Here is a 13,554-nt window from a genome sequence, read left to right as displayed (position 1 = left end):
GTAGATACATCCGATATGAAATTATATCTATGCGACATACCCAGCAGTACGTGTAGGATTTTTTCTGGTAAAGGGTTGGAAGTTGTGCTCAAAATAATTTTCAAGAGAAGAGCATTTCGAGTAGAACTCGTTTTAGAGAAATATTTACGACAACAATTATAGCAGAACATATTAGCAGTTGGATAGTAGGCTAGGTAATTATTGAGCTTAACTGTTTAAAGTAAAAGTTTTTTATTTTTTAATTATTTATTAAAATAAATATACGAGTACAATCTACATCAAACAAATACTGTAATTAGTATTATATATGTGAAGTAGTGAATGAAAACAGATTGGAGTCGCGTGATTAAGAAACGACCTACTAGTGATTACTTAGCATGGGACAACGTTAGAAGATCTCTATACAATTTTCTTATGTAAAATGTAAGTATTTTATCAATGTTATTCCGTGGTTTTCTAATCTAGCAAGGACGCGATTGTAAAGAACTACTACTCGTTCCTCGATTGTTTTAATACCGAGATATTCGGGTAGGATCAGATTGGGCATAGAGGGTGTTTGTAATCCTGCGAAGTGTGATATTTTTAAATGCTTGTGTTTTGTCAAAATTAGATCTCTTCGCCGATCCCCATACATGGACCCCGTACGTTCATATTGGCCCATTATGAAAAACAAATTAACCATCTTAAATACTAGATTTCTAATACGTAATACGCAATAGTTCTAAATATTACAATAAATAAATGAATAAGTGAATAAATAAATAGTTGATAATAAACAACACATTGTTGCGGTCCATGAGCTATTTAATCGGTTTTGTTGTTGAAATCGCTTTCCCGCATGAAGATGTTTCGGAGGGTGAGAGCGAACCCTTAACTCCCACGCGTGCGCCGGCGGGTACATAACGGTATCACTCTGCACGTGTACGATTGCCGCGCACTGTTTCGATATTCAGTAACAGCCACGCTGATGCGTACTTCCCGTTTACGATGCCATATTTCGCGCCCGTTTCACACACGTCCCGACGGTTCTTTCCCTCGAGTCGTCTACGTTTGGTTGTGTTCTGCTTTTAAATTTTTGACTCTGTTGGCTTTCGACGTGAACCGAAACGTGTCATTGCCCCTGTGTACGTGGAAAACGACGTAACAATCGTATTTACCGGATACACCCAATTGATGACGCTTCTTCCCTAACGTTTACGGTTACATTTCTATACTTTTAAAAGTCTTGAGACTTATCCCGTGAGGTAAATCTGCACTCCACATCAAGGATCGACAATTCTACGTCGATATTCATTGCGAAAAGTTTCGACGAGCGGCTTTTTTAGCAACGGACGAACAAAAATCGACTTCCGTAAAAGCGCGTGCTGAATCACGCTTGCCGCTGATAAGTACTTATCAGCCGTCGGATACGGCTGTCATGAAATCCCTCCAGTGTTACAGCCGCAATCACTTTCGTTTACTTGCCATTCAATATCCGTACGGACGAAACCGTCGTGCGACGGCAATACGCAGAGGCTAAATTATATATAGTTTTTCGTACTGCACGCTTAAGGATTTGATTATTCCATTTTCAAACGTCAAACAGTAACACGGTTAAAACAGTTGATATTTTATAATTCGCTGATGATACATCTCGGAATTTTAAAAATATGTAAAATAATTTTTAAAAAAACGTAAGATTAAAAACAAACGACATAAGAGAACAGCCACTTTTTAATTTCTTACTACTCACTTAACATTTCGTTTTACACAAAGTGTGTCGCACTGCACACGATTTTAGTCCTTGGTAATACGTATACCATCATTTATACGGTCGTTCGACATCGAATGTACATTTTATCGTTTTCGTCGATGTATTATTTAATTGCAGACGTCGTATGATGATTTGTTCGTTGAGCGCGTGGACTGCGTTTCGTCTCAAAGAACACCGCGGCGGCCGGCACCGTTGGAAGTTGGTAAACGGAAACAATATTTTACAATTCTCTTTGCGACATAAAAAGGAAATATTCAATAAAAGGTTGATTTTGGTTTTATCCGTCAATCTCGAACGGTCGTTTAATTTCTACTCTTACACGTAAAGTTTATGCACTGCTGTTTACTCTCATCGTTTTATGACACTTCACTTGTTAGTTGTTTGTACATAACTTTGTGCACATCTAATGCACAGCATATTCGCCACGAGACGTAATGAGTCGTGACCGGAAGCAGTACGTCTTATACTCACATAGTGTACCGTTTACTATCGATCATCGTAATGAGTAAAAACCCTTTACGGGTTTATGGCAGTTTAGTAACAGCTGCTGGTACGTGGCAATGTAAAAAAAAAAACACGTATTGTGCGCCGCGAAACGGGATATTATTCACGAGATTCATCATACTTCAGCGCATTGATTGTTCTAAAAACAATACGTACCTATACATTATATTATAAACATAAATAGGTGCCTACTCAAAACACTTCGGGGTGGATACATGTTTTCTAGTGCATTGTTCGCGTTGTTGTAATGATTGTATTAAATATTCATGGTTTAATGTTATTTACGTGATATAAAGAACACTATACGTGTTTCAAACGACGATTTTATCGTTAACTGCGCCCATTATAATTTTATGAACAAATTGTGCGATTGATCATATTTTCTTAAGACGTTTTCAAAGTGTAAAAGAGTGCAAAGGAACAATACATTTATTATATATACGTAAATATGTTAAACAAGTATTCAGTTAGGTATGTGTGTATGCGTGTGTGTGTGGATAATTAAGTATAACATAGATCCGCTTTATTATGATAAACCCGTAGTTATACGAGGGTATAATCATAATAATATATTAATATACTTGTGTAATAATCGACCGTTACGAAATAAACGTATTTAGCTTAAGTATAAAATATTTGTCATCGACCACATATTAAGACTAACGCCTTTTTGATTGTCCTGAACAAGTAATTTGTTCATACTTAATAAAATCATAAGTGCAAACTAATTAGGTACTTCGAGTTTACATCTGAGGTCAGAACAATCTGTATCCGCCATTAATACATATTCATATATATATATAGATATTATACACGCAACAATAAACGTACGTATTTATTTTTCGATTTGTGTAGTAGCAAAGAAGTTTTTGGTTGTTTTTATGGTTGGTAAAGAGTATGACGAGTATTATAAGTCGAATGATGTGTATCTATGTCATTACAATTATATTGCGGATAAAAACGTAATGCGGTGATTTAAAATTATTGTTTTTTTTTTTTTTTTTAATATTTTTCATACATTGTTCACATCCCTTTTGGTTTCTTTTTCGCAGAAACACGTTTTAATGATTTCAAACGTCAATGTATAATAGGTAAACATAGAATGATGACTTGTCGCGCACATATTATAATCATTATGTGAACAAATCGTTTAAAAACTGTTTACAAACTTATACGGTGTGCCAATAAAAAAAAAATAAAAATAAAAAATAAATAAGAGTATAAACGTATAAACCCTTATCGACTGGCAGTAATGTCGTTATGACCGAACCGTAACCGATGTTCGTACAGAGATAAACGAACAACTCGCGAATCATAATAATCATTTAAGGCCATTGCAATTATACATGCGCGAGCGGGCGTTCGTGTTTCACGCGTGGTCGAATGAAATCAAAAAAAAAACGTAATAGCACATTTGAGTGGAACCTCGTTAACACGTCTCGTCAACGAATGTTTACGCGTATGAAAGTATTATATTTTATACGCAGGTGGCCGTGTTGGTTTTGCGAAATTACACGTGGAATCGCGGACGTAAACGCGGTGGTATCCAATCGTGTACAATCCGTCCCGAGTGTCACCGGTTATCTTCGCGGAGATAACAATGCCACTGCTTCCCCTGCCCCGTATTGGGACGACTACGAATTGGTCGAATCGGTTCCCGCAGACTTTCATGATATATAACCTTGTTAAATCAACTCTTCAAATTATTATGTTATAATAAGTCATAACAGGTAAATAATATTAGGAAAAAAATAGTGTGATATGAATTTACTACACACATTTTTAACGAACCGTAGGTTCGAAATTTGGCCTCCTTTCAATTTTTTAATATTTTAATCAATAAACTTCCTTTTCAGCAATTTTTTTTTTTTTACTTTAATTTTAAGTGAGCTTCTTTTGTTTATTTATGTTTTTCGCATTGCACCGCTTCTAATTGTTTGATCAATAGAAAAATATTTGGGTGGGCGGAATAAAATCTAGAATTCAGTTGTTCGTTCTGAAGTGGCTGAATAATACATATACTTATCTTGTAACAGTGAGTTGTACACTGATAAACTGATAAGTAATTTTATTCATGAACCAATTCGAAAAGTTGTGCAGTGGAAAATATATTTTTCGGGAATTAATTCGTAAACTTTAACTGACCGATTCCAAGTTCACACCCGTATTGCATTACATTCGTTTGTAGAACTATTGCAAACGAACGGACGTCCGGATGAGCGTTGTGCACACCCTGTACGCTTGCGACCGCATCGGCAGGGCACGTGTGGATGCGTGCAAAAGCTTATTGTTGTGTGAACTAATACGTTCCGGAGGAAACGAAACGACGAGAACACACCCGGAGCGTTTCGGCCACTGCACGTCCGACAAGATGTCTTCTAAACGCGCACGCGTGTTACAGTCAGTTACAGTCTATGTGCCCATCCGCAATCTACCCGCAATCTTATCCGTGATCTGCCCGCGTCCGGATGACTTGTCGCTAGAGGTGAAACTATGAATTTTTACGTCCGAGAAAAACGTTAAGATTACGCCCTTTCGTAGACCAATAATCAAATACTCTTCTCGAGAATTTTTTTCTAACAATTAACACAAAATCATACTTGTTGAGTTTTGAACCTGATATCAGTACTGAACAATGTTAAAACATCAAACTAGTTGTCAATAACTATAAAAATTACACCCTCTAAAATTTTACGCCCAGGAATATATCTCTATCTTCCACCCCCTAGTTTCGTCCCGGCTTGTCGCGTTGCGATTCCACCGCATTAAGCGCGACACCTATTGGTACTCGACCGAAACGAGCCCGGGGACAGACTCCTGCACACCGTCGTGTCGGTGAAATCGTCCTGGGACGTAATGACCAGCAGAACGTAATAATGCATATTTTATATTTGTTTATTCTTAATCTTGTCCCGCTGGTGAACAATAACGTTAGGCAATAATAATTTCGTAGCAGTAGCGTACGCTTCGTTTTATCGCGTAACCATGGCGTCGAATCGCCCGCGAGGTATTCTACCATAATTTCAAAGCGGAGCAATTACAGATAGTAATTGTAATGTAAAAAAAAAAATAAATAAATAAATAAAAATGTGTTGAAAAAAACGCATGACCGTCATGTGTTCTAGTGATATTTTTTCGTACCCACTCGTGTGGTGTTAACTCATATGATGTACACCTCGATCGGTAATCGCTAAACACACTAAACGAAAATGTACATTGTAAATGATCGAAAAGTGTACGCAGTGGCGTATACAGAAAATATTTTTGGGAGGGGCTACTATGGACAGAGTTAAATTACCACTGATATCTAAGAATTACTAACAAGACACAGTAGGTACTTTTATCAACATTTCATTTACAGAATGTTCCAAAACGATTTGACGTTGGACGCAAATTCTAAATAAGTATAAAGCACCATTAAAATATAACATACGTTTAAAATAATTTTTAAGTTGTTTAAAACATTTCGAGGGGGGAGGCTGTAGCCCACTACCCTCCCCCCCACTATATATGCCACTGAGTGTACAAATGCAGCCAGGAGTCCAAAATCGTATCTACACTTTTAAATACGACTTAAGAAAAATTATTTTTCATCACGCCCAACGTATTACAAACGAATCGATAAGGTACTCTTTGGTGTACGTCGGTCAGTGAGCGAGCAAGCGGTAAAAATGCACGCAAATATACAAAAATGTCGTGCAGCAGTATCGTGCAAGTACCTCATCCTCTCTTTGGAAGGAATCTCATATTAGAGGAGCGCGCAAATTGATCATCTTCCGTCCACCGAGTACAAATCTGTTCGCATCGCACACTTTCAATCCATTGGTAAATCGTAACAAATGATATTATTCGAGCGTAACTATCTCGAAATATTAATCATTAAGTTTTTAATTTTTGATTTTTTTTTCACTTTTACGCGAGCTCAATAATTTGTTCTTTACACGATTCAGCATTGTCAACAATCGTTTGCAGTTATTTAATCAAGATAATAATTGAAAAAAAATAAACGAACTCGGTAGAATACCTTTACGTGGAGTGGGAATGTTTTTAGTCTCATCTTTGAGATACGTTTTTAGGGAAATAAATAAAACCGATCGGACGGTAGACCTATATTAAGCAGCGTTTACACGGTTCTTCACTTTTGAAGGTCGTTTTGAATGAATCGTTCACAGTAAAATTTAAACAGTTTACATGGTTCTAGATGAACACGCTCTTTATCGTGGAATGGAATTCAATTAATCGGTATTAATTATTCGTTATTTATTTATTATTATTATTACGTGATGTTCGTGCGTATATTGGGTACTCGCTCGATAGCGTGTAATGAAATCGGGTTTTTTCCTCTTTTTCATTATAGTTTTTGTGCAGTGCTCGAGCGATACGGGCAGAACGGCGGTGTGGTGTGTAACGACGATGAAAAAAAAAAATAAATAAAAAAATAATGCACCAATGATTTTTTTTCGGAAGTGAAACACCAATACATATGTACGTATTTTCCTGTACATTATATACACCGACAATCGTGTCGTAGTAATTCCGTATCGGAATCGTCCGCGGAGTTTTCGGGGTTTGGCCCGGGCTGAGAACAGAGGGGAAGGGGAGGAAATGAAAAAATAAAATAAAAATAAAAAACAATTGGAGAACGCGCGTTTAACGGCTCGTGGTCGACCGATCGGATGTGCGAATGATCCTCGAAAGTACGTGCACGCCTTAGCCGCCTAAAAAACGTAACTTTTAACGCAAACGCGATTCGTGTTTAAAAAACGGCAGCTTGACTCTGATAGCGTATCGGATACGGTGGGAAAGTCAAGTGCACTGTACACAACACGATAAGTAATACTTTTCGGATGATTATGATACGCGTACTTCATATTTGTGGTCATTATGAGCGCTTGTACATATTCTCATATATACAAATTTATAAATTATAAATACCCGTTGTTGTGTTTGCCGGGCTGTTGAAATGTCGTGTGTTTGGCTTTTCGTCGTCAAGGTTTTTGTGTATAACTTTTTTTTATTCGTAAAACCGCAATGGCCGCGGGCACGGAAAGGCAATAAAAAAAAAAAAAAAAAACTGGCTCGAACACAAACACACACACATGTATAAATAAAAACGAAAGGACTCGCGTAATCGTAAAATAATATATATATATATATATATATATATATATACGTATAAACGAGAAACTAAAAGCGCGTGTATGGGACCTGGGCATAGGTGGTATATGTGCCGACACATAATGATTACACAGGTACCTTGTACAGCGAAAAGAAAAAAAGTAATTCAAGTTATGAGACAACAAAAAATTATAATTTATTTCATAATTATCAATACGCATATTATACCATTCAGATAATATAGGCACGTACTATATAGGTAATAAAAATACAGTACTTAAGTATAATACATACACATGTATGGAAACGTCGAACGCGGTCTTCTCTGTACACACATAACATCTATACGAATACGGCATGTGTATATAAATATGTACATAAACTTAGAAGTATATACAGTATGCGTACATTAAAATATCTTATTATAGAAGTAAATCGACGACGACGAAGAACAAAAGCTGTGGCGTCCGGCGGCACATTCGATTGCCGGCTCCGCAAACGGTTTATTATTCAATTTTTTTTCAATTATTTAAACGCACAATACATATAAATAATATATTTTATTTTTTTATTTTACCCTATGCGCGTGAAGCGGATCAAAAACATCGCCAAAGTAGTAACACTAATGAAAACGTTAATAATAATAATTGTAATAATTGTAATAATAATAATAATAATAATAATAATAATAATAATAATATGATTATTTTTTCTTCGCTACACGAGAGAGATGAAACAGTAATAATAGAAACGAGTTATGTACACGAGTATATTTTCATTTATTTACATTCACGTTAAGTCTTGTGCGACGTGGCAACACGTGTTAGGACGATAGCGACGGCTCATCATCGCGTGGTGACACGTGTACACGTTCTTACGAATCAGTACGTGTAAAACGCGCTTCCTAAGGCGGCATAGTGAGTGACCATGTTACTGCTGTGCTGATGGTGCAGTTGATGGTGCTGATGGTGATGATGATGAAGATTATGCTGCAGTTGCAGCTGCTCCTGTTGCTGTTGATGCTGCTGGTGCTGCTGCTGATGCTGCTGTTGCTGCTGATGCTGTTGGAGTTCGTTCTTGTACTGCTGCTGGAGACTAGAGAACAACTGTGTGCCAGGAGTAGCACCACCGCCGCTGCCGCCACCGCTAGTGGTCCGACCGCTCAACGCGGCCGCCGACGGCACCGGCGGAGGTGACGCTCATTCCAGTTTTTCCTGATACATCTTCGGCTCTTTGCCGGTGTTCGTCCAGCAAAAGTTCTTCTGGTCCTTGTGCTGCTGCTGCTGCTGCTGTTGCACCGTGATGAACGGTGATGGGACCACGTGCGACGTCGGGGGCGACAGCGGTACCACGGAACCGACGGAACTAACCACCGGGCTCCACCGGACCAGACCGGTGGGTCCGCCCACGGACAGAGGTGGTTTCACGTCCACCATGTCGGCCATGTGCAACGGTTGCACGTGCTGTTGTTGCTGCTGTTGGTGCTGCTGCTGTTGCTGTTGCTGCTGCTGCTGCTGGTGCTGGTGATGCGGAGATGTACCATCGGCCGCGCTCTGGCTGTTCTCCGAGTCCGAGCACGACTCGCTGCTGCCCTTCTTGCTGCCACCGTTGCCGTTGTGCGTCTTGACGTGCTTGGCCAGATGGTCGGACCGCATGAACCGCTTGTTGCACACGGGGCACGCGAAACGCTTTTCGCCGGTGTGCGTGCGCAAGTGCCGCTGCAGCTCGTCGGATCGCGTGAACCGCTTGCCGCAGAACAGCCAGTTGCACACGAACGGTCGCTCGCCCGTGTGCCACCGGAGGTGCGCCTTCAAGTGCGACGTCTTGCCGTACACCTTACCGCAGCCGGGTATATGGCAGCTGTGCACGTTCTTCTTGAGATGGCCGCCGGCCGGGCCCAGGCGCTCGGCCTCCTGGCAGTTGGGGCAGTCGCACGTGGCGCGGCCCGTGTACCGGCGCTGCGTGCGCGGCGACGGCGTCTGAGGAGCCGCGTTGTACGCGGCCGACACCGCGGCCGCGGCCGCCGAGCCGGGAGAAGTGGCCGACGACGAGGACGACGAGGATGTGACGACGGACGGGTGGAGATGGTGACCAAGGCCGAACGACGCCTGCGCGCCCGGCAGTATGGACTTGTACGTATCCTGCAAGAAGTGCTGGTTGGAGAACAGGTGGTGAGCGGCCGCCGTGTTGGATGCGGCCAGCGAGTGGCTCAGCGACGAGTAGTCCGATTGCGCCGCGTAGTTGGCCATCTGAGCGTGCATGCCTACGAGAAAATCAGAAAGAAAAAAAAACCAAATGATTTCAACTGCGTGTATAGCATTGTAACTGCACGATTATTTTATCTCCCTATACCGCCGATATCAGTGCGCGTATTGTTGCGCAACACATTGCTGATTGGAAATCGGAAAGCGGTACATAAACGCGTTGTTTTTACGCTTAAATGCCATGTAGGTACCGTGTAGGTTACATGCCCGAGTGTACGCGCTAGGTCAATTATTATGTTTAATGTACAAGTATTAAACGTCCGAGAAAAATTACAATAATAAAATTACGGTTGTGAAATGTGAAAGGAAATATGATCCAAGTCCGTGTAGCGGTCGAGTACGCGGTGTTTATACTTTTATATATGTATATTAGAGGATCACGATTCGCGCGCTTGTAATAATCGACCTTGCGCGCTCGGAACCTGCGGTATTTCGAAAACGCGTACGATTATTATTTCGAATATTATAATATTTTTTTAATCGCGTTTCGCGAGCACATTATAATTTTTTTCATTTATATCTATTCAAACCACGCGCGTGAAATTCCATTACTTATATCATTATCAGTGTACAATATACTAATTACCAAATAGCTCTGTATACCAAGCATTAGATATTTACATAGTATATCATTATCGTTTTATAGATGCGCATATTTACCTCCGCTCATGTCCAACCATCCGCTTCCGTGCACGTCCCACCAGGCGGGATTCACGGACTCGGTTTTGATGGCCGGCGCGTGGTGTCCGGTGGTGCCCATCGAGTTGAACGGCCACTCGTACGGATGACGGCCGTACAGCGCGCTGTGATTGTCCACCTTGCCTAGTAACGGGCTCTGGTGATGATGATGGCCGTTGTTGTCGGCCAGCGTCTGATGACCACCGCCGAAATAGATGTTACCGTGGTGCGGTGGCGGCGGAGGCGGATAACCGGCCCCGGGTGGCACGGGTGTTGACGGAGCCGACGACGTGGACGTGACCACAGGCCTGGGCGACTCGCCCGCGCTCGACGACGTCCTCTGTTGCTGTTGGCATTGTTGTTGTTGCTGCTGTTGCTGTTGCTGCTGCTGCTGTTGCTGTTGTTGTTGTTGCTGCTGTTGCAACGGTGAACCGGACATGTCATTGGACTGCTGTTGCGGGCTTTTCTTCCACGGGTAGAAACCTTTGCCTACGGCGGCGTCAGCGAGCGGCGGCGGTGATTTACTCTGTAGCTTGTTGCACTGCGCTGCCAACATGGCCAATGGAGTGTTCCGGAGACCCGGATGTTCCTGGAACATACAAGGACGTGCCGTTAGTATATTCAAACAGGATTGTACATAGGGTTAGACATAGATAATGAATCAGTGGTACTGTTGTGTTATTGTAACGTGACAATCGATAAGTTAATCATAAATTGCTACGACAAGTTTAGTGCGACGCGACCGACCGACTGCGTATAAAATAATTCCGTAAACAAACAACCGGGTCTAGATAATTTATAACCGAACTTACAGTCAAATTACAAATTTGTTCCGTACGGGTCTTCAGATCAACGTATTGATAAATAATTAATAGGTAAATCATTATTTATTTGTAATAGTTAATAACTAATAGGTCGCTGAACATTTGTCTAATTGACACAAGTTCAAAGACGATAAGAGTAAAATGTTCTGGGGAATTATTATATAAAATACATATACGAAAGAAATATTGAAAAAATCTAAGTAAGCACTTTTTGTCGGGAACCAATTTTTATTATTTTAAATATCGTGCTTCTGGTTTTCGTTAAGTTTTCTACGAATTCGAAACGAACCCTTTAAAGGTACACTCCAAATACTTCAAAAATTTATATTTTTAACAAGGAAAACTTTGTATGTATTATTTAATTTACTAGCATAGCGTGTCATCGATGTTACCGTAATGTATTCATGATTTATGTACCTAGGTATTTACTAAAACTGTGAAGTGGTTTTAATAACGATGATTTGTTATAGTACGTAGTAGATTTCGTACGATCATAATTTATTATGTGACGTGAAAAAATAGAGAAACAATATGAACAAAAAAAAAAAAATAATATGTCCATTGCGTATAAATAAAATCCCATGTATACAGTTACCAGTCGACATACCTAGTCACCGCAGTGATTCGTGTGCAGTGGAACCTCGATTAACCGTGTGTATACTTTTGGACCGTAATCATTAATATAAGATTAAGGATCAATATATTATTATACGATGTACAAAACATTTATAGGTTCACGATACAGATAATATTCAAAATGAATAACAATAAAATATATTGCCTTTTATGTAAGTGCATATAATGTGTGGAGCAATCCAACAGAACCTGTTTGTGAAACGAGAAATACGAAAACTCGCGTGCGCACAATACTCATAACCGAGAATTGAACCAGATCAACAATGTATAATGGTTAACGGTCAATGTATAATGTATGACATATTGCATTTTATGAATATATATTCGTGGACCACATCAAATGGATCGGCGATGATAAAAACGTACGCCACCTGCATATATATTAAATTACAATATGATGTTATTATTTTAATATCAATAGTGTCCTTTTCCGATCGTCCTGCGGTAAAAATAAACTCGTTCACGGAAAGGATAAACCAATGTGCACGTGTTTAAATTATCAGAAGTGTTTTTTAAGTTTTTGCATCCGTAGACGACGGATCTAGCTTACATGCATAATTAACGTCACTCGCTACTTACGTCGACCACCCCACACACTTCCTTATTTCAATCTTTATTAACAGTTATTTACATATTCATTATAAATGTATACCTATTGTATATTTCGTGCAGCGCGCGCGAAGACGCCCAAGGGCTGTACGTAACGTGTTTATGATGTATGTAGACTGCTGTATATATATATATTTATATTTTCGATAACCATTGAATCATTTTAAATAAATTAGGTTTCAAAATTATCACAAAAAAATAAAGAAGAAAAAAAAGACATTCGAATCCGATCTCAATATCTGATAGCCAATGGCTAGAACCAACGTCAACTATAACAAATTTTAACTGTATATTCGTATATTCTTTATCCTACACGATATATTTCTATACACGAAGAGTGTATAGTGTTATATAATGATAGAACCGTCAGGTATTATTTTTATCGAATCATTATCATATTTTTCCATATAATAAGGCTCTAGGGAAATAATAGCTACTACCTACTGTCAGAATTAAATACTACAGTGCATACATACGAATTTTACCTGCTGATGAAAAAAAAAGGCCATTCTAATATAATAGGTTTGAAGAAAAAAAAATGAAAATAATAACCAATAAAACAACGGAAGCACTATAAGCTACAAATGGTCCAAAGACACGAACGTCTTCACTGAATATATTAAATAAAAACTACAATATATTATCAATCAATAATTATAATTTGATTATGGGTAGAAATAGTAAGTGATCTGCAACAATTATATGGATAAGACTGAAAATATTAGATATTCATATGATATTGATAGAACTATATAATATTATGATAAAGGTGGACTAAAAGAAAATAATAGAATACGATAGAATATACTATATGTACTCGTATATAAATACAATATATATATACCTATAAATAAACATATGTGTATAAAAAAAAAGTAACAGTGATTTTGAAAATGTCTATAATGTTGTTTAACGAAGGCTCTTCTTCGAGTTCACAAGCGTGAATTATGCGTGAGTCAATGCGAGCAGTATTATATTAATATACAGCTGATAACTGCAGCGTCTTCAATGCACGATTATTCATTCATAAAAATCTATGTATCATTATGTTTGGACGATTTTGAACGCATAGATAGTTTTCAATGGAACTTAATTATTTATTAAGTATGTATATAGAGAATTGGCATAGTGTCTTCTCTCACTGAACGTTATAGAGGTATACGATGAA

The 13,554-nt window shown here is 39.0% G+C and overlaps 2 protein-coding genes across 4 annotated transcripts in view; both read right to left on the bottom strand.

The window, feature by feature from the left end:
* Positions 1-7,699: 7,699 nt before the first annotated feature.
* Positions 7,700-8,574, bottom strand: LOC112682251 (POU domain, class 3, transcription factor 2-like; the record flags this gene model as incomplete). Its single annotated transcript, XM_025552786.1, has 1 exon — positions 7,700-8,574. A coding segment is annotated over one exon (318 nt), but the record flags the coding sequence as incomplete, so codon positions are not given.
* Positions 8,480-13,554, bottom strand: part of LOC112682250 (transcription factor Sp9-like) — a 30,796-nt gene continuing 25,721 nt past the window's right edge. For all 3 annotated transcript variants that reach the window (XM_025552783.1, XM_025552784.1, XM_025552785.1), the window contains 2 exons: positions 10,300-10,906; positions 8,480-9,638 (listed from right to left, as the gene is read on the bottom strand). In XM_025552783.1, coding sequence (XP_025408568.1) covers positions 8,575-9,638; positions 10,300-10,906 — 1,671 coding nt within the window. In that variant the 3' untranslated portion in view covers positions 8,480-8,574. The remainder of the gene's footprint in view (positions 9,639-10,299; positions 10,907-13,554) is intronic.

The sequence above is a fragment of the Sipha flava genome, unplaced genomic scaffold (assembly GCF_003268045.1).
Source record: "Sipha flava isolate LNK unplaced genomic scaffold, YSA_version1 20183_pilon_pilon, whole genome shotgun sequence".
NCBI classification, from domain to species: Eukaryota; Metazoa; Arthropoda; class Insecta; order Hemiptera; family Aphididae; genus Sipha; species Sipha flava.
This window is presented reverse-complemented; position numbering and strand designations above follow the sequence as displayed.